At 36.4% G+C, this 21,620-nt stretch overlaps 1 protein-coding gene across 2 annotated transcripts; it reads left to right on the top strand.

Annotated features, from left to right (window-relative positions):
• The first annotated feature begins 510 nt into the window (after positions 1–510).
• On the top strand, positions 511–21,525 carry ZC3H7A (zinc finger CCCH-type containing 7A). 2 transcript variants are annotated; one of them, XM_026049029.1, is made up of 22 exons: positions 511–615; positions 1,918–1,957; positions 2,780–2,977; positions 3,503–3,661; positions 4,822–4,902; positions 4,993–5,034; positions 5,841–5,868; positions 6,574–6,668; positions 8,328–8,535; positions 9,316–9,380; positions 10,122–10,314; positions 12,344–12,505; positions 12,712–12,908; positions 13,608–13,705; positions 14,688–14,869; positions 16,179–16,255; positions 16,824–16,957; positions 17,111–17,216; positions 17,723–17,831; positions 18,654–18,787; positions 19,118–19,281; positions 20,608–21,525. In XM_026049029.1, the coding sequence occupies exons 1-22, from the start codon at positions 548–550 to the stop codon at positions 20,795–20,797; spliced, it is 2,730 nt and encodes a 909-aa protein (XP_025904814.1). In that variant the 5' UTR covers positions 511–547; the 3' UTR covers positions 20,798–21,525. The 2 variants fall into 2 exon arrangements, with proteins under 2 accessions (XP_025904814.1, XP_025904813.1); XM_026049028.1 differs by having other exon boundaries at positions 6,382–6,668.
• The last annotated feature ends 95 nt before the right edge of the window (positions 21,526–21,620 follow it).

The raw sequence follows: 21,620 nt of genomic DNA, 5'->3' as shown, positions 1-21,620 counted from the left end.
GTATTTTGCCTTTGTTCTTGTTCTTCTAGTATGAAATTGTAGCTTTATGCAATCAGATACAACTATGTGTGGCCTTGCAACCATACTTCAGCTGGTCTTTAAGGTTATACATGCTATTTAAATTTCAGACTGTTGAACTTCAGTAGTTGTAAGTTCATTATATGAGAGACRTGGAGAGAATCAGTAACTGATGTGGACTATTTTGAATCAGATTGAAATGACAAATTAACAATATGGGATTAGGTTAGAAGTTCAGTTTCACTAACTTAGGTCTACATTGTTTGGAGTAATCAAGCAGAAAGACAGTGATAATGTAGAAATTGGAACGGAGATGTTCTGACAACATCTGGTAGAACTTTAATCCTTACCTGAAGTTTCTTCAGTATGTTCCCTAAAGCTGTAGTGTATTTTGTATGATGCACTTGGTCTTGCTGTGAGACTTAGCCTTTCTGACACAAAGGCAATCTACTGCATATTAACAGCCTTTTTTTTCTTCTTTATTTCAGTATCATCTCTACATCTCCAGAAAGTGAATGTTCAGGATAACATGTCCAATGTGTCAGAAGAAAGAAGCATTAGACAACAGGACATTAAGAAAGGGCTGCAGTTTATAGAGTATGAGTTTGTATTCTTATGCTTTCATGTTTATCCATGTATATCTATCAGATGGATGGCTCGGGGAAGTTCTTTTAACATAGATAGACAGAAATCCTGTACTAACTTTGATATCATGAAAATCTTCAGCTACCTCTAAAAATGCTAAATGATGTGGCTCACTACTACATAAATGTTTCCACTCTTTGGAGCTAAAATTTGATGAATCAAAAAATCCAAAGTTAGTTTTTCAGTACTAAATCAGTTAGATGAATGCTAAATCCAGAGGTCCTGGATAGCTTAAGCTGATCATGAAACTTCTAATGAAATGATGCCGTTAAGGCACTCCTTGTTTAAGACAAGCTTTTCACAGAATCACAGGATGGTTGTGGTTGGAAGGGATCTCCAGAGATCATCTAATCCAACCCACTTCTCCAGCAGGGACACCCAGAGCACAGGGCACCCGGTTGCATCCAGGTGGGTTTGGAAGATCTCCAGAGAAGGAGACTCCACAATCTCCCTGGGCAGCCTGTGCCCGGGCTGTGTCACCCTCACAGCCAAGAAGTTCTTGCTCACATGGAGGTGAAACTTCTGGGTTTCCACTTATACCCATTGCCCCTTGTCCTGTCACTAGCCACGACTGAGAAGAGTTTGGCCCCTTCCTCCCTACATTCAACCTTGAAGTATTTATATATATTAATCAGATCACCTCTCAACCTTCTTTCTCCAGGCTAAACAGGCCCACCTTGTTTAGTCTTTCCTCATATGAGAGATGCTCCAGTCCCTTAATCACCTTTGTTGCTTTCCACTGGAACCATTTTTTCCTGTTCTTCTAACAGGAGAGAGGGGAAAAAAAAAAAAAGACATTTGAAAGAACTTGTTTAGAAGCAGGTTCTCAGAAGACCTGAAGAGGACGGATTCCTACTTTCCTTCCTGAAGACTAGCAAAAAAAATACTTTGTTTGACAGATAATCTGTCATTTCCTAATGCTTACAGAAAGACTGCAGTTCTCATAGATAAGTTGTTTCTGCGCAGTGGGGAAAGAAAATATTTTAAACAACACATGTTTTAAACTTTAAAAATCTTAACCAGTTTTGACATTGCTCTACAAGTTATTATATAACTTTAAATGTATCATTAGTATTAGGAAAATAGACATTTGTTTAATGAAAACTATCCTGGAGAACTCCTGTCTTTTTTGGTGCAGACAACAGATAATATTTAGGGATTTAGTGAAACTGTCTTATATGAACCAGTGTTCTCCAGGGTAGTCATCTCTTGAGCAATGTGTACCACAGGACTTTTTTTTTTTCTTTTCCCTAGGTCTACTTTGCCCTACCCAGGGACACAGGAACAATATGAGGTAATGAAATTACCTGTGCATTTCCGGAAGGTTTTTTAAATTGAACTATCTTGTTATATTCTACTTGCTTGTTTTTTAATCATGGTTTAAGTAATTGCTATGCCCTAAAGAATAATTTACAATGCCTGAATATTGAAACTGGATGAATATGGTACAGATATTCATATACTTGGGTGCTCAGAAGTCACTTATATAACAACACATTAACTTTACTGGCACTAGGACTGAATTTTAGCATTCATTAAGTAAAACCATGTGCTGTTCTGGGTGAAGTTTAGCATATCATTGAAAAAGTGAGATAGGAAGGACATCAGTCATCTTTTCTGGTTTTGTAAGCATTATTATTTTGGAGAGTTTTTTGGCCAGTATTTTCATACTCTTTCATCCAAGTAATAGATTGTTTCATTAGATATGATAACATTAAATTAGAATGTCATCTTTCAAGCTTTAGTTCAATTCCTTTTGTTGCAAAAGAAGTTTTTGTATACTTATGATTTGTTCTTTGCTGTGGCTGCTGCTTGCTAAAAGCATACAACAAACATGCATATCTTTCTTTAAAAAAAAATCAAAATTATTATTTTCTATCAGTAGCACAGCCTGTCTTTTATATCCATATATTGAATATTAGAAATTTTCTTAGAAAACTGACAGAAGAAAAGTACTGGAGAAAAAAATTCTGTCAGAATACTGTCAGAAGAAAAATGCAGGTACAAGTTTTGCGTTTTTTGATTCTATATAAATTTACAGTTTAAATACATTGGGCAGTGTAGAAAATAGGCAGCAGATATTGCTGTTCATGGGCGTTTCTTCTCTTTGTTCCAGCTATTTATACGAGAGCTTGTTAGAAATCTCTTTAATGAAGGAAATGATGTATATCGAGAAGGTGATTGGAGAGGATCACTGAGTCACTATACAGAAGCTATAAACATAGCAGATTATGCTAATTCTGAAGAAATCCATGTTTCTGATGATGTCCTAGAGAAGCTGCATGTGAACAGGATAGCATGTTACTCAAATATGGTAAGCTTTCTAAATTCTCATTTCTCAAAGTGAGTGCGTTAAGAGAGTGTAAAGGCACATAACACTGTAAGGAGCTATTGGTTTTGGTTTCAGAATAGGCCTGTTTCACATTCTCTTTGACAGATGCTTTAATTCTTTCTAGAAGTACAGTCATCTAGATATCTTTAGTTGCTAATTTTAGAATAATCATACTAATATAAGAGTCATACTAGATTTGGAAGTTGACAGAACARTGTTTTAGTCTGTTGCATGTATACTGCTGATGGCATCAGAATCTGCGGCTTTGTGAGCAAAATTGGTTCTTGTGAAATAACGAAACTGTTTGCATCTTTTTTATTGGATTTACATGGATGATAGCCCAGCCTCTTTTCAGTTGGGTAAATTGGCGGCTTAGCAAAATTCATATATGCAATGTACTGTGGCCTTGGTGAATGTTGTGTGGTGTTTGAATACCTTCATCTAATACAGTTCAAATTCTGTTCCAAAGATAGTTCTCACAAACTAGTTCCTCTTTTTCCCTTATAGGGCTTGCATGAAAAGGTTCTAGAAGACTGTGAAATAGCATTAAGGTTGAATGAAAACAATTTCAGAGCTCTCTACCGGAAAGCTAAAGCTTTGAATGAGTTGGGAAGGTATAAAAAAGCTTATGATGCTGTAGCAAAATGTTCTCTTGCTGTGCCCCAAGTAAGTAAACTGTATGTATTTTGATTGTTTTAAAAGAATTTACACAGAAAATATATAGTCACGTCAGGTACCATGAAAGACTGTTTTCTTATGCAGTAAAATATTTTTATTCTGCCAAGCACTGATGTTTTTGTGAAAGTAATGAAGACTGATAGCAGGAATTACAGCCTCTAAGATCAGTTTTGGGCACTAGCTTTCAACAAGAGAAATAAGAAATTGCACTTTACAATGTGAAATTTGCATTATATAAAAAAATGTATTATAAAATGCAAATCAGAATGTAGAGAGGAAGGATGGTTAGGAAATTCCCTTTAGAAAGACACTCTTGATTTGAACTATAATACTCATAAATGCTTATCTTTATAACCTGCTGAAAATAGAATCATAACAAGGCAGAAAGTTGGGTTTTTTTCCCTTTCCTACATCAAAATTCTAGTGAAATGACTAGCCAAACTGAGAAAAGGTTTCAGCTGCCCTTCTAGAGTTTATCTGAATGTCTAAATTTGGATTAGGAGACTGAATTCACACATCCAGATCTGAATGCTTGGCCTAAAGCTTCTGTGCCTTTATATAAGTTTTATGAATATCTCTCTTTCTAACTATAGGACATGGTTTGAAAACTAAGCCTTACAATAATGTAAATAAGTGGCTATCATTACTAAGGAAGACTGCAATATCACCAGTGTTTAACTCAGCTTCTCTAGCTGTATGATGCAAATCCTGCCAAAATACAGAGTTCCTATATTTAGCAATATTATCTTATCAGTTGAAATGCCAGTGAGAAATGCGGCTCTCAAATTGTAAAAATACTTTAAAAATATATAATATGAAACTTGCCTCACGTAAGATGCTTAGAACTTCTCCAGCTTTTAAATTTTTTACAGTATTTTTGCTTAGAGTAATTGGAAGAGAAGGATCCTATCTGTTTCCTGGTATGTTTTTGTCATTGCAAACACAGGAGTCAGTTTGCTTGAGGGCAGCTTCTGTATTTTTCTCAGTTAGCTAGCAGTCTTTTCTAGAAATGAGAGAGTAAAAATGTGTTATGAGACATTCTGTATAATAGATCTTGCAGAATATAAACCTTTTGAGATGTAAATACATGCCTTTGACTAGATACCTTTAAATTATGAAWTTTTAATTATTATTATTCTATCTTTTAGGATGAAAGTGTGATTAAGCTTACTCAAGAACTTGCTCAAAAACTAGGGTTAAAAATAAGGAAAGCATATGTAAGAGCAAAGGTAAGATGTTGTTTAAATTTTGGAAATACAATGAGCTTTCTGTCCCCTGATTCTGATTTTGAACTTAATAAGGATATGTTTTCATTGCAGCCTCCTTCCTCAGGCCCGATTTCTAATGATATATCATCTAAGGTAAGGTTTTTTTATGTTCCTAGTTGAAACTTTAAACTACAGCAAATAATTGTTTCATAAATTCTCAATGAGTTAAGTGAAAATGGTGCAATTTGTATTTTATTTGAAATGTTATTCTGGAYGACTTTGGGGTTCTGTCAGTCTTTGTGTTCAATTTTACTATGTATTTATCACAGATTAGACATCAGATTATAATTCAAGGTATCTTTGTAGAATAAACGTTAGCTAAAACATTAAATTTAATGCAATGAATATGCTTGCTTTTAATATTTTGAGGCAAAGCTGTGGTTAGCGGGCATGTCTATTTAATTACAGAGGATGCTGGGATAAAGTACCTTTTATTTATTAATTTGTCCAAATTTGRCCTTCACTAGCAGCTGAACTTGCATTTATCTTGCTATTTGTAATGTGTTTGAGAAGAACTAATTAGGAGTTCTTCTTCATTGTTATTTTATAGACCTTTTCTATTAACTGACTAGAGTGAATAAATCCATGAGCAGAAAATTTAAACTAATATTTGCATTTTTTTCATTTACTGAATTATCAGCCTCATTCCTCTTGATTGGTTCCAAACTCTTCAGTGATACAAGAATTGGATTTCAGTCTGCAAATTACAGCTCTATTTAACAAAATATTTGACTTTTAAATTTTATTGGACTACTTAACTTCCCATTGAACAAGCCCTAATTTTGAGGACTTATGCTCAACATGTAAATTTGTATATTTAGCATATATTTGATGAATATATTTTATATATTTGATTAGTTTTGTTCAAAGTACTGAGAGATATTTTTTCTCATTTGCAGAATTCTTCTGTGGAAGATATTGAGTTAGGTGAGTCTTGCTGGATTACAACATTAAAGCTAGGAAACTAGCATTAATGCATCTCTAGTTGCGCTTGTTAGGAAATTTCTGTGTTAAGAAAATTCATCTTGTTTGAAAGATCTGTGACAAAATGTCTGAAAGCACAAATTTAAGTGGCTGAACTGATGTCTCTTGGGTGTCTTGACTTGATGTGATGATAAATGTCACTAGTGTTATGATAGTCTCATGGATTTGGAAAAATTGAGGGGAAAATATGGCAAAGATTTAGTAAAATAAAGTTTGTAGCTTTTTTTCTGACTTCTTTTTTGTTTTTGTTTGAGCAGTGTATAAACACTGTACCTACACGCACATACAAATTCTGAAGTTAATGAAAGCTGAAAACGTTTGATTTGGTTTTGCTTAACCTTCTTTCATGTATCGTCATCTCCCCTTCTCCCTTCCCCATAGTCAGGTTAACAGTTATGAGAGGTTTTTTACGTCTTTGAATAAAAATTCTAGTCCTTCTCATCTTACCTGTTTCAGATTTATCTGAGCAGAAGCAAGAGATGATTKCTGCTGCTGCTTCATCCTCGAATTTTGCTTCTGAAGTATCTAAAGATTTGGCATCAGTACCTGTACCATCCTTAGCTTCGGTTATGCCTCTTCAAGTGGAAAAGGTTTCTTTGCCTTCTGCAGTGTTGGCAAACGGAGGAAATGTTTCTTTCTCTCTGCCAGAAGCGTGCTTAGATTGTGGAGATGGAGATATAATTATTGGAGAAGAACTTGATGAACTACTTGATTCTGTGCCTGACCCAGATGAAAGTGTAATGGTAATATTTTTTTGTTTTCCTTCTCATAAGACTGTACTTTTATATGATATCTTATATTTTTATAAATACTAGGAATAAAGTGTGGATTATCCGTCCTAAATTCACTGAGCTGTATTTTCATGTAGCACTCTTGACACTGGCAGGTGCTGATCCTTGTTAAATGTGACTGTAAAAGTACTGGGACCCCATGTCCCTCCTAGGCAATTATGTTGGCTTTACGTGTTGGGAAACCCTGAGTGAGGTTTCTAGGGGAAGGATACAACTGCCAGAAATAGAAATCCTATGAGAAGTGAAGCAGACACTTGAAGCCTTAGCGAGGATGTACTTGTGCAGGGCAGGTAGGGCCTCTACGTGACAGCCCCAGCGTAGCCACAGAAGCTGGAGCAGGGCACAGGCCCATGGCCTGACCCCGTACTCGGCTAGTACCTCTGCAGCATGAGCAGTGTCCAGTCCTATGTCCTCGATAACCAGTAGGARAGTATCATTAGTCTGACTTTTGGAAGTCTGATTTCTACAAGATACTGATAGAGTATCTTTTAGTAGAGTGAGGAGGCATTCGAAGTATTTGAAATTGCTCATTCCAGAGTTAAAAGACAATATGAAGTATTCTGAGTTTGTCAACTGATGATGAAAATGAGAGCTCTGCAGATTGCTGAGCAGAGAGGGCTGAGCTTATTCAAAAGGTAACTGCAGTGGCGATTCTGTTCAGCTGGAGCCCTTAGCATCTCGCTGTTAAATGAAGCTGACAGATTTAATTCTTCACTTGGTTGTAGTTTTAATTGCTGTGCATGTAGTTGTAAATAAGACAAACCCAGTTCTCAGATCAACCTTATGTGATATCTTTAAATCCAGARTGCTTGGACTCCTAGATTTAGGTTTTATATTCTTTGTTTTGTGATATGTATTTCAGAAATGTGGAAAAAAGTATTTTTAAGTGATCCTAGGAAGCTTATCCTAGTGAAAGCTGCTAGGACATGCAGTCTTGCTAGACAGACTGCAATGGAGTGCAGTGTGGAAACTGCATTGAAACTGATGGTTTTGGTACCAGGTGAAGTCTGATGTTGCCCCCGATTCTGTTCAGACCGATTTAGTCAACCTTGTGACTAGGCAGGAACTYCTCAGGATGGCAAGGAGGAGGAACCTCAACCCCCTTGCTTGGTTGGGTCCTTGAGAAAAATGTTCAGAGAGAGATGTTATTTTCTTTGAAAAGAAAAAAAAAGGTGAATTGGCCTTATAACAACACTGTGCCTGATCACTTATTCTTTTACTGTATTACAATTTGAACTATTCATTAATCTTAAATTAGTGGAATTCCTCTAGGTTTCTGATTCTGCCTAGTCTTTCCTATGAACTTGCGTATTTAATATTGAAAAGTCAGTTCTGGTGATTTGAATTGTGAAAAAAAAAGGTAAATCTGTCATTAAGCTAATGGAACTTCTTAAGTAGTTGATTTCAGGGTAAGTCCTTGCAGGATTATGATATTGAGGTTTGATTATGGTAATTATAGATTATATGCCTTTTTATAGGATTGTGAAAATGTTACAAAAAAGAGCGTTACTGAGAGCTAGATGATTACAGCTAGATTATTACAAGTCATTAGTGTGTTATGGAGGTTTTTTTCCTGTCTATGAACTTTTTTTTCTCTTAATCTCTCTCCAGCAAACTACGGGAGTCCGAGGGCCCATTCCATCGGGAAGTATAGCTACCAGTGTACCTTTCTCTGCCTCTTTGTTGGGGACGTTGCCTGTTGGTGGAGGATTTGTTCCCTCACCTTCTCTTTCAGAAATCTTTTCACAGCCTTTGGCTTCTTCACTGGAAAATTTCTGTTCCTCATTAAGCACCTTTTCAATCAGTGATCCAAAAAGAGGTAAGAAATGTTTTATATTTTTGAGAGTATTGGTAGTCAGKGTTGGTTATAAACAAGAACATAAAATATGGCTGTTTACTTGGGGTCTGTGTAAGCAATTATGAAGCACCTTCTGTTGGCTTTTCTTTGTGTTGGTGGGTTTTGKTTTTTTTTTATATAAGTTAGTTGTTTAAAGTTAAACACATTAACTTCATGGCCTCTTTAAAAACGAAGGTAATCTGACTATTTAAACTATATGTGATAATTGAGCAATGAACAAGAACCAAAAGACTACTATATATGCCTGCCCTGATGGATACCAGTATTACATATTTATATTCAGACTTTAGGGATTATGATTGTGTATTAAAAATGGATAACCAAATAAGCAAAAATAGGCAATATTCAGTTCCAGTGAACTGAAAAAGTAAAGTTTGATTTTAATCATCAATGAAGTCTTCCACAAAATAGACGAATACATTTAGCCCTCTTTTATCTCCTGTCTCATGAAGATTAKCTATTGCTCATTTAGCTACAGTTCTTGTACTGCGCTGCTCTTCATCGTATGTTAGGGGAGCTACTGATTATCTTAATCAGATGATTATACTRAAGATTTTTTCAGTTTAGATGTGTTACAAGGTGCTTTAAGATTTAGAAACAAAAATCAATGTAGCGAGCAATGTCTTTGCTGTTTGTCAGAAAAGCAGACCTTTGTGGCTTTTACTTCTCAGGAAGGATAGATAGTCTTGAAATGAAATGTTTTGGGAAAGTGAAATAATAATATTTTTTAAAATCCTTTAGATATCTCAAGTTCAGTTTCTAGAGATGCTACTTCAACACTTAATAGCAATAATTCCACTTTGTTTGTAAGTATTTTTCATGTTTTCTTTCACACTGATAAATCTTTAATATCTTGGTGGCTTGAAGTAGATCTGAATTATTACAGCGGAATTCTTTTTTATTTATTTTTAGCTAGCACTTCAAAATACGATTTTTTGGCATGGAAAATGTTGTACAGTAGCTCACAGCAACAGAGGTTGAACACAGGGGAAAGTTAAACAATCTACTGGAATTTTCAAAGGTTGTTTAGATAGGCAAACACTGACTACTGTTGTAGCCTCTTTTCCGTTCTGGGGAACTTACTGTAAAATACTGTGGAAGCTTAAAATAATCAAACTGTGACTAGATGGGATCCCTCTTGTCATTTGTGTTCCAAGCGTGAGGAATCCTGGAGCCCGTCCTAGTACAGTAGGAGARCAGAGGCTGCCTCCTGCCTGTGAATCCCCCTGCTCTGTGCTTTGCAGCTGTGCAGTGCCTTTCTGCAGGCCGTAACTCTGCAGCTTCAGAGCAAGAGGGACAAGCCTCTCAAGTGCTGTTCTTCTGCTGTACCTGACTGAGTGTTCTTATCCCTCAGATTAAACCTGAGAGTATAAGGCTTTCCTAAAAACCTCATGTCCCCTCTTTAGATAGGTAGTTAGGTTTGCTTGGAAGGTATGTATGTGTAGTCTTGCTTGTGCTTTGAGGAAAAACTTCAGTAAGTAAGTATTAGTTGTAGAGAAATTAAAGAAAGATTGCAAGATCAAAGAAAATGTGCTTTCTTCCAACAGATGAATGGGCCTAGTAGCTTGTTTGGGTCCGAAAATTACATGGGAATTGCAGGTCAAACTAGAAATGACTTCTCAAATGTTTTTAGCAGTGCAACTGCTAATATACCTGTATCTTCAGCATTGGTGGGACGAAACCCACTAGAAGGCACCCATGAGCTGAGGCAGGCCTGCCAGCTGTGTTTTGTCAAAAAAGGTAAGGGGCTTTGGCACTCACTGGCGTTCATTATAAAAATTCATAACATACACATAAATATTAGTATTCATAATTTTAAAATACTGTTGGCTTACAAATAGTATTCAATTCTGACTTATTCTTAAAAGATACAGTATGGTCGTATTAAGGAACCAAAAAAATGTTTCAGCCACTCTTTTATCTTCTTCCTTCCTGTCTTGATTTCTTCTCCTAATAGATTCTTGATTCCTAAAAGCACCACAAGTCACTACATCCTTTCCCCAGCCTGTAGGTTTACTGTGTAAGGTCATTCATGTTCTGTATTCACTTTCCTCCCAACGCCCAGGGTTCTGTGAAGAATGACTCCTTTGCTCAAGACTAAAAAAATTTGCAATACCTACCCTGATTGGCCTTGGGGAGTTGAACTGCAGTTCAAAGTACCTGGTAACCTTCACCTGCCATCTGTTTTATTGTTCTTTCCAACTAATTCTAAATCATAATCATGAGGCTTCCAAACCTTAGTAATAATTAACTCCACTGTGTTGACGCGGAAGTTCTTAACCTGTTTTGGGGTTTAATATATCTAATCTTTTAGGTCTGAGCTATAACAGAGCTGTATTCTAAGCACAATACCTATTATCAAGACTAATCTTAAAAATAAGAATTGTATTTCAAGTTACAACTGTCATAGAATCATAGAATCCTTAAGGTTGGAAGGGACCTTTAGAAATCATCTAGTCCAACCCCGTGCACACACAAGGTCACCTAGAGCATATGGCACAGGCTGCATTCAAGTGGATTTTGAAGATGTCCAGAGAAGGAGACTCCACAGCCTCTCTGGGCAGCCTGTCCCAGGGCTCTGTCACCCTCACTGTCAAGAAATTTTTCCTTAAGTTCCTGCGGAACTTCTGGTGCTTCAGTTTGTGGCTGTTTCCTCTAGCTCTATCGGTGGTCACCACTGAAAAGAGGCTGCCCCATCCTCCTCACTCCCTCCCTTGAGGTATTTGTATACACTGATCAGATCCCCACTCAGCCTTCTCTTCTTCAAGCTGAACAGGCCCATCATTGATATAATGTAGTAATACACTACAACATAGTAACAGATACTTCCAAAGTGTTTTATTGACACATTTAAGGAATGACTATTGTAGTTTCATGAACTTTTAAAATTATTTTAAAAATTATTTTTACAAGAAAAGTTGGTAAAGTGAGGTTTTAAAAACTCACAGAACACATTCTGCTAAAAGCAGGAGCTATAAAATGTTGGTGGAATCACTTAACATGTCTATATCTTGACTTTTTATATCAAAACATCTGTTTCTTCTGTTTCTTTCTATCTCTCAATGCTTTTGTGTCCCCTGCTTTTTCTGCCTCCTCCTGAAATTGTACTGTTTCATTTGGCTTCTTGGCTGGGCCACAGTCCTGCGTTTGTAAGTCCTGAAGAAAAAAAAATTCACTGTGTATTGATAATCTTACAAGCCAATCYACAATTTTTTCTTTTTTGTGGTAACGTAATCTTCTTTTGCTTCTAAAGCTGCAAGGTCCTGAGACTAGCATTTGTATTTTGATATGTGTTTACATTTTTAACTGATTTCTTTTTTCCTGGACATAGTAACTGTTCTAATATAATAAAAGCTGAGGGTTAAGAGAGCCATTGACTGGATCTTGGAATTTATTCATGTGCATTTGCTTATTATAGAGGAGAGCAGTTTAAATCTTAAAACAATATTAGGAAAACATATGCTTTGCCATTTGAAAAAACACTGCTATGCAGAGGTACTTGCAAGGTTTAGAGCAGGAAAAAAAAAGGCAGAGGGCAAGAGATAAAAGTGATTTTTGGTTTTATTTTTTTTTTTCAAGACCAGTCCTGTTGTACGTATTCAGTTTTCTGTGTTCTGCTGAACTAGATTGTTAATGGCTTTTGGCTCTTCAGACTTTGAGATGTAAGTCTATATACGTACGGGCTGTTTGTATACCTTGCCAATATCTATATGGTAGCGTTAAGAGGAAGTTACAGTTTACATGCTGATAATTTTTGTGATTGTTTCAGGTCCCAAATTACTGGATTACGCTTACCATCCCAATTTAGAGCATAAATGTAAGAAGGATATTCTAATTGGCAGAATAAAGAACTCTGAAGATAAATCATGGAAGAAAATACGTCCAAGACCAACAAAGACACAATATGTGGGACCATATTATATATGCAAAGGTATGATCTTATAGGTAATATAACATTTATGCCTATGCTGAAAGTAATATAGTTTGTATTTTACACAGGAGTTTGGGATAAGTTTTCTTGTTCATAAGAGGCTTTTGTTAAAAATGTTTGAAATAGAGTTTGTAAAGATTTTATGGAGTTGAACTTCCAATAGAAATAGTATGAAAGGAATTCCAAGTTCCCTGTTATCATTGTAGATGTTGCTGCTGAAGAAGAGTGCAGATATCCAGGCCACTGCACATTTGCCTATTGCCAAGAGGAGATAGATGTTTGGACCCTGGAGCGCAAAGGAGCCTTTAACCGAGAAGCTCTTTTTGGAGGAAATGGAAAGATTAATTTTACTGTATCCCGACTCCTTCAAGAACATCATGGATTATTTATGTTTCTTTGTGAGGTGCTGCTTTATTCTAATGTTACAGTAAAAATAATAATAGATAATAAAATTACCTAATGAATTATGGAATCGTTAAGGCTGGAAAGGGCCTTTAGAGATCATCTAGTCCAGCCCCCCTGCACACACAAGGTCACCTAGAGCACGTGGTGCAGGGCTGCGTCCAAGCGGGTTGTGAAGATCTCCAGAGAAGGAGACTCCACAACATCCCTGGGCAGCCTGTCCCAGGGCTCTGTCACCCTCAATGTTAAGAAGTTTTTCCTTAAGTTCCTGTGGAACTTTTGGAGCTTCAGTTTGTGGCCGTTTCCTCTAGTTCTATCAGTGGCCACCACTGAAAAGAGGCTGCCCCATCGTCCTCGCTCCCTCCCTTGAGGTATTTATAGACACTGATCAGATCCTCCCTCAGCCTTCTCTTCTCCAGGCTGAACAGGCCCAGCTCCCTCAGCCTTTCCTCATGGGGCAGATTCCAGGCCCCTGATCATCCTCGTAGCCCTGCGCGGGACTCTCTCCAGCAGCTTCCACATCTCTCTTACATGCTTTGGTTCATGACTAGAGTGAAATATTGAAGTGCACATTTGATAATAATGCAACTAGCCTTAGAGTTAGAGACTAGTTTAAGGCTCTGTTAGAATCTTTAAGGCAAATTATATTTTTAAATGTATAAAATATGTATTCTATAATTACTTGGTTTTTGTATTTCAGAAATGCTTTGATCACAAGCCCAGAATAATAAGCAAAAGGAATAAGGATAATTCATCTTCTTGTTCTCATCCTGCTATGCATGACTTCGAAGATAACAAGTATGTCTGTTTAAATTTCAAATCAAAGGCAAAGGCTTCAGGTCATTTTTGACAATTTGGATAAGACAAAGTTACTGGACAAGGAYTGTCCCATATAACTAAATTGAGAGAGAGCTAGTGGGTATTAATCCTTTTACTTCAATCCCACTGCTTTTACTGTCACTTTATGAATAGCTAATCTGCCTGGTGAGCTGCATTGGTAGAATGACAGATATGACATTAAATGAAYATAGGATCCTAGTATCTTAAATGCACTCTTCAGTCTGATTTGCTGAGAGTTTTGGATTTTTGCTTTTTCTTAATTGGCTTGGACTAGCCAATTAAGAACAGGTTTACCTTAAGTATGGCAGCTGAAGTACCCCATTAATTTAATTAGTGACAAGWAGTGTGCTGAAAGGTACTTTAATGATTCTTTGAGAGCTAAGAAAGTCTGACTCTATTATATTAGCAGTAATATAATATTAATAATATTGCTAATATATTAGCAATACATGGCTAATAACGTTAAATAAATTTGGGAGATTTAACACTTTGTTCAAATGTTGTCACTTTCCTGTACTGAAGGAATACTACAGATACAACAGCAAGACTGTTGATGTGATAGTTAATGTCTTTAATGATCATCTGCAAAAGAATGAATACTTGTGTTTGTGATTAGTGCAGGATTTATGCTTAGAGGTGGGCCATGGTATGGTTTGCCTCTGAAAAAAAATCGTATCTGGTGATGCTTTGCAGAAGAAGRACTTCTAGATTTCACAAAATACGGATTTGTTTATTTACTTGGACTAGAAAGGGTATTTAAATGCCACTTCCTTTTGGAGAACATGGAGTTTGATTTTGAGTAAATGGCATATGAATATAAGGTGTGGTTACTTCAGTAAAAAGCATTTGAGTCATCAGTGATGAGAAATGGTTATTTTACATGTTTTTTTTTAAATATGAGCAAAGTTATTTTAAGGAATCTTTAACTCTTTTGAAACAGGTGCCTTGTCCACAGCTTGMGGGAAACTATGGTGAAATATTCCAAAATCCGCCCCTTTCAGAGTCGATGTCAGCTTGACCTGTGCAGACACGAGGTGCATTATGGCTGCTTGCGAGAGGATAAATGCTTTTATGCTCACAGTYTGGTAGAGCTTAACGTCTGGATAATGCAAAATGAAACCGGTATGTATGTGCTCACTCATTCCCTTGTTCTTCACTCAAATCCTGCTGCTTCCATGTCTCAGCTCTGCTCTGGAACTGGTAGTTGTGATTGAGATTCACTTCTGATGGGTCTCGAATCTTTCATATATCACGTGCTTGCCTCGCAGGCTTGCGATCTATCCTCACATCTGCATCTGAAGAAATAGCTCCGTGTTGCTTCTGCCTTCAGTCTAGACCGTTGAACAGGCACAGTAACTAATGCAGGATATCATGTGGCCTTGACAACTTTGACTAAGGAAATTAAATGCACTGACTGTTTCTTGGCTAGTTTCCCATCTATCTATTCAAGGCTGAGCCTTTAGTGGTCCCTGTGTGGAAGGAAAGTGGTTATTTTCTGTCCTTCCCGGCTTCCCCTACAAAGCTAAGAATAGCGAACCATTTTTCTATAGTTTCTGGTTTAAAATAAAGGTGGGGTTCTCCAACAAATTTGGGCATAGAAAACATATATTTATATTATTAAGATATATTTATTTTAGGATATATGTGTGCTGCCCTCATGCTTACCCAACTCAGTTAAGGCTCAGTCTAGGCTCTTTCAGTGAGGCATCAGATGYGGGAAGTGGAGAGCTGCTGCCTTATCTCAGAATGCTTTATCCAGCCCTCACTTGCAAACACAAAGGACAGTCTGTGTTTGTGTGGATTTGCAGCAGTAAATGATAGCGTTTGCAAGCACRTTGTGTAAGTCACATAGGGGCCCTGGTCAAACATTTGCTAAGGATGGCTCTTCTGAAACAAGTGGTTAATAGTGTTTCTTTAGTCCTCTGTAAAGAAGGTAGGGGCAGCTGAGTATCTCCTCACTGACTAGCCTTTTCCATGCTGAAAGTTGTTTTTTCTGTGGTCCAAAATTTATGTGGACCTTGTGATAGAATTCTCATTAGAGGATTTAATACATTAACTAAAAACTTAAGATTTAAATTCCGAAGATTTCAGTTCAAACTGTTTGAGCAACCTGTGTTCGAAAAGCTTTTTCATGTTTTGCTTTTTAATGAGATGATGGGTAGGCATAGTATTTCTAATTTGGAAGCCCTCCTAATGTTCTTAAGTTGTATATATGTATATACATGTTCTCGTGTATGTRTGYATATTATATATATATARTRTTGTGTGTGTGTTTTAATATACTTGTTTTTATATGGACATACACACATGTAGAATGTAATAATATAGAATACGTGATATATAAAAGGTCTTGSAGCTTCAGTTGCATTCCAGCATGGCTGGAACTTGGGAGTAGTCGTAGTTGCTCAAGAACTCTTTCCCACTGCTGCAGGTATTTCGCATGACACTATTGTTCAAGAATCAAAGAAATACTGGCAGAACATGGAAGCAAATGCACACGGATCACAGGTATTTTGACGYTGTCAAACAGCTTATTCTGTAGCTATTCAGTGATGATTCTGTCTGTGAATAATGCACCTTATTTTAGAAATTACTTTGTAATGATTTCTTCAAATGATCTCTTTCACTTTAACCTTTCTATACATTAATCATAGACTTGCTCCACTTATGCCAAAATACCAGCTTTACTTCTAAGCTGTTCTTTTTTTTTCCCTATGCTTATTCTGATCATATGTGAAATATAGAAACCTAAATGTCGTTTTAAAGTCAGCTGCCACAGGGCATTAGTTATCTTTTCAGTGCATGACTTGTTCTTATACTTGTTTAGTTTCATATTGTCATATCTTCTGGGTAAATTTACCTAAATTAGAAATAAGTTAAATAACAATTTGTTCTTTAAGAAATATCTATTTTTTGAGATTATGAACCAAACTATTAAAAGATGGCATGTGTTGTAATACCTGCTTCCAGACATGTGTTGTGACTCTCTGTCTTCAGGGGTGATTCATGATTATGTATGGATTTCTTTGCAGATACAAAATACCTTTTATTGTTGTTGTTATTTTTTTGGCTTAAGATCCTTGGGAACCAAATGAAACATGGGTCACTTAATTTGAAGATGAAGTTTGTTTGTGGCCAGTGCTGGAGAAATGGTCAAGTTAATGAGCCAGACAGAAACAAAAAATACTGTAGTGCAAAAGCAAGACACCCGTAAGTAAGACTGAAGAATTAAAACTTTGTCTTTTAGCCATTTAAATTTTCTTCTGGGAATTCTCTTCCATTTATGATAGAGTTTCTAATAAAATTTAGCTAAATCTTTTATCAGAATATTTTCTCATGTTGAATGTATCCATTTCTATCTAGGTGGACCAAAGATCGCCGTGTGGTGCTAGTGATGTCTAATGAGCGGAAGAAGTGGATGACCATTCGTCCTCTTCCCACCAAGAAACAAGTGCCTCTGCAGTTTGATGTATGTTTGCCTAAACCTACATACATATGTACTCACACACACACACACGCACGTGGGTGACTGGAAAGGACTAATAATTGGGCTGGTTCCATCGATTCCATGGAGTCTGTGGAAGTCTTCTAAGTCTGAGCTCTGTAGAAGCACTATTAGCAAAGGGCTGAGCTCCTACTTTATTGAAATACTTTGTCATCAGTGGAGGTTAATCACTTTAAGTGATTAACTTGAATACAAATGTAATTAAGTGCCTAATATTTACAGTAAGTATTGCAGAAATAGTTTAAATAAATCTGTGGTCTAGTAATGAGATAAGAGGCAAAAAGTATTCATGGCAATTGTTTCGAATGGTTTATTTTTCATGAACTACAAGACTTATATATAAGTGTCTATTAAAAAAGAATATACTAATGCATGATGGGATGGGGGAAACACTAAGCAAGACTAACAGTCATTTTTTGCTGTCATCCACTTTATATTCATAAGGAATATTTTTTAAATTCATGTTCTAGTTGTGCAATCATATTGCTTCAGGCAAGAAATGTCAGTATGATGGAAACTGTTCATTTGCTCACAGTCCTGAGGAGAGAGAGATGTGGACTTATATGAAGGAGAATAGCAGTAAGTAGAAGAATAAACATATTAAAGGCATGCTGTGAATTTAACTGATCTGTTTTTGCTTTTCAATACTTTTTTTAATTGTCTTATACTGCATTTTGTAGGAAACCTTGGAGGCACATTTTTTTAATTTGAGCAAGTCCAGAACAGATATTCCAAACTGCTACCAAATAAAAATAGCTACATAATGGTGAAATAGTCTGAGTCAATTTGGAGGGAAGGTCTTTGAAGCAGCATGTTCATCCATCCGTCAGAATTGTTTGATATTTATATTCCATGCTGCCATGTGCGCACATTAAGATTCTCTTGCCAACACATGGGGGCTATTTGCAGAATGACCCTCTTCCATGTATTGACTGTGAATGACTGTTTACTGTCTGACGTWGATTTGTTTTCCCATCAGTAAGTTACTGGGGAGAAGTAATTGGAAAAAAAACAACTAAACAATGCTGTAAATGGTAGTGGTATGTTCTCAAAAAAAGCAGTCTAAATTTAACAAAAATTGTAGCACACGTAGTATCTGTACTAGTCCTTAGAAATTCACATGTTAGTAGTGGCACAGCTGTCATCTGTACTTTGGGTGCSTGTTCATGAATATGCAATATCTTACTTCACCTAGACAGCCTGAAATGAGTCTTGGTAAGTAAYCAGAGATTCCTATCGTGTTAGCTGTTGTCTGTGCTGTGCAACTCACTGCAGGATGGCCTGCCTTTTCCTTGAAATAGTTGAGGGCTGAATTATGCTTGCAAACTCGGTCATTTATCTAGTATTCTCAGATTCTTGCCTTAATTGCTAATTACTTATTTTAGCTTCTGCTCTCATTAGTTCAAGACTTGGAGCAGTTGTATGACATATGGCTAAAAAGTCAAAAACCAGAAAAAGGAGATGATGCAGCTGCTCAAACAAACAAAGAAAATGGGAAGCAAATTCACATGCCAACTGACTATGCTGAAGTAACAGTAAGTAACTTAAGTAGAATTATAATTTTTTTTCTTCCTTTTCAGTCAACAATACACACTGCTGTTCTTTACTCCRTTGGTGCTCTCTTTTGATCGTAGGTAGCTACGCTACGTGCAAACTTTAATGACTGATACTGTAATGCAGTTCTGAATCCTCTGAAACCAGTGGAGCTCCTAAACTTCAGTTGATTGTTTCAATAACGTACTTGATTAGCTAAAAAAAATTACAGGCTAGCATAAAGAAAACATATCACATGTATTGTTAGGAGCCGTTCTGTGTTTGTACTATTGAATTCTTAATGCTTTGTTTTCAAACTCCCTGTAAAACAGGTGGATTTTCACTGCTGGATGTGTGGGAAGAACTGTAATAGTGAGAAGCAATGGCAGGGTCACATTTCTTCTGAAAAGCATAAAGAGAAGGTTTTCCACACTGAGGACGATCAAAATTGCTGGCAGTATCGCTTTCCAACTGGATATTTTATCATTTGTGATAGGTATGTAGTCTTAAAGGTGGTAATAGTGCTGAAAAATGACAGTTCATAATTGTTACTGCAATTATTTTTTGATGCATCTAGGATGTCTTCCCTTGCATGCATCTTCTAACAAGAAATGAAGTAATTAATAGTATTTTAGCATGTGCTAGATGCATGTTAGCAGGTTAGATGCATCTTAGCATGTTAGAACTCGGGCAGTGACAAGCTGCTTGCTTGTGGAACCAAATTGTGGTACTAAAGTCCATGTGATGTTAACAGTGGGTCGTGGGTTTACTGCAGCTGGGTGAAAGCTTGTCTGAAAAAGGGTGGTATTGTTGGTAAAGGTTTACTGAAGCCTCTGTGTATCAGCTACCTGTGGAATTCAAGAACAGCACAGAGTTGGACAGTGTTACTGGAGCTTTAAGGCAGGTATAAATTTGTTAGCATCAAGCCCAAGTTATTAAAATCAAATTTATCTTAAGAATTGTAGTAGGAAAACGTGGACAGGAGCTTCTGAGACCTGCTGGTTTTCCTCAGCATTGGTCATATTGCTATTTCCTTTAATTCTTAAATGCACCTTATTAAGCTGACTACAGTGGAGTTTTGGTTGAAAAGTCCATTTTGCTTTTGGAATCCTCTTGAAGACTAAAAATTTTGGATTCTGCACCCTGGAGTGGGAGGCTCAGAACACAAACTCCTGCTCATTTGCCCTTTTTTTTTTTTTTTTTTTCCCCCAATATCAAGTTAAAGATTTTGAATACTGTGGTGATACTGAGAGATTGCACAGCATATAAAGCAGAGTATTGTTTGCAGTCTCTGCATGGAAGTCTATATGCCCTTTTCACTGAATTTTAAATAACATCTTCAATGTATAGATGTATACAGACCTCAGATATGCAGTAGAAAGTGAATACAAACTGGTAACAGTTACCATGTTGGTATGAGAATATTAGGATAAGTTAGATGTGTTACATTTGAACAGTTTGAAAACAAATTTAATTAATGAAAGGAARCTAATTATTTGAGCTTCTTACTGCAAGTATTTTGTAGTGAAATAAATCTTAAGGTATAAGTGTTAAGTATGTAACTGATTAAATAATTTGATCCAAGCAAAAATAACTCTGTAAAGTAGGAGCACAAAGAACAGAAAGACAAATGTTACTTTTGTTTGTCTTTCGTAGATGTTCAGGGTTATCAAAAGGCTGTACAAAGTTARTATTATTTAAAAATTCCAGTGAGTTGTCCAATAATACTTCTATGATTTGAAAACAGAGGCAGTAGGAAGTACCTAGATRCAGCAGCAGTCAGGATAATTGTATAAGAACACCCTCTGAAATGTTTCAACAGATATATGGCTGGTACTTGTACTGAAGGAAACAACTGTAAATTTGCTCATGGGAATGCCGAGCTCCACGARTGGGAAGAACGAAGACAAGTTTTAAGAATGAAGCTCAGCAAAGCGAGGAAAGACCACTTGATTGCTCCCAGTGATAATGACTTTGGAAAATATAGTTTTTTGTTTAAAGATTTAAACTAATACTGAGATGGCACATACGTACTACCAGCTGGAAGCATAAGCCAGAAAATTTGACAGTAATCAAAAGCATGTGACAGAAAATCTGCAGGTTTTCTGCTTTTATTGGCATATATTGTTCCTCCTGGACAGCAAAATATAGTAGATTTAGGGGGATTGAGCAGACCTGTCTGTGCTCTCATGGAACAGAAGGGTGTTAAAAGAATCCTGAAGTATTACGTGCTGATTCACCTTCTGTCGGACAGAAAGTTAGGAAATAGGAGGGGGCAGAGAGCTTATAATGTCTAGGAAGCCCCCCAGTACCAGTCCTTCCGTTGAAAAACTCCAAGGTATTATGGTGTTAAAGAGAGCGTCCCGGGCTCCGAAGAAAATGATGGATGAAAATTCTTCAGATGTTTTAATGGAGAGGATTTGTTTAAAACAAAAGTTTGCTACTTATCTATACGTAGGTTGCTAAAAAGGATTTTCTTATTAAAGATTTTAAGCGAAATAACCATTTAACTGCAGTATATGTTGAATGGGTATTTTTTCTCTATTTGTATGTTTCAATATAATTTACTGAAGGAAAAAAAAAAAGGATCTTGCAAGGAAAAACATAATTTTTGAAAATCAAGTAGTTAAAAAAAATCCTGTTTCTTGGTCTTTGCTGTTTCAATGATGATTTTGAGAGATTACACTTGTATGTCAGTATTGTGTATTGTATGGACTAATGTTGCCTGTAATAAAGAGAACTTTACATAAAAGATTTTATTTTTTATGCGTGCAGCTTTGCGGCAAGGAGATATATATTTTTATGTATATAAATATATTTTATATATATTTATAT

The sequence above is a fragment of the Nothoprocta perdicaria genome, unplaced genomic scaffold, assembly GCF_003342845.1.
Source record: "Nothoprocta perdicaria isolate Ctin4 unplaced genomic scaffold, notPer1 scaffold_59, whole genome shotgun sequence".
Taxonomy (NCBI): Eukaryota; Metazoa; Chordata; class Aves; order Tinamiformes; family Tinamidae; genus Nothoprocta; species Nothoprocta perdicaria.
The sequence above is the reverse complement of the archived record's forward strand: the minus strand, read 5'-3'. Positions and strand labels throughout refer to the sequence as shown.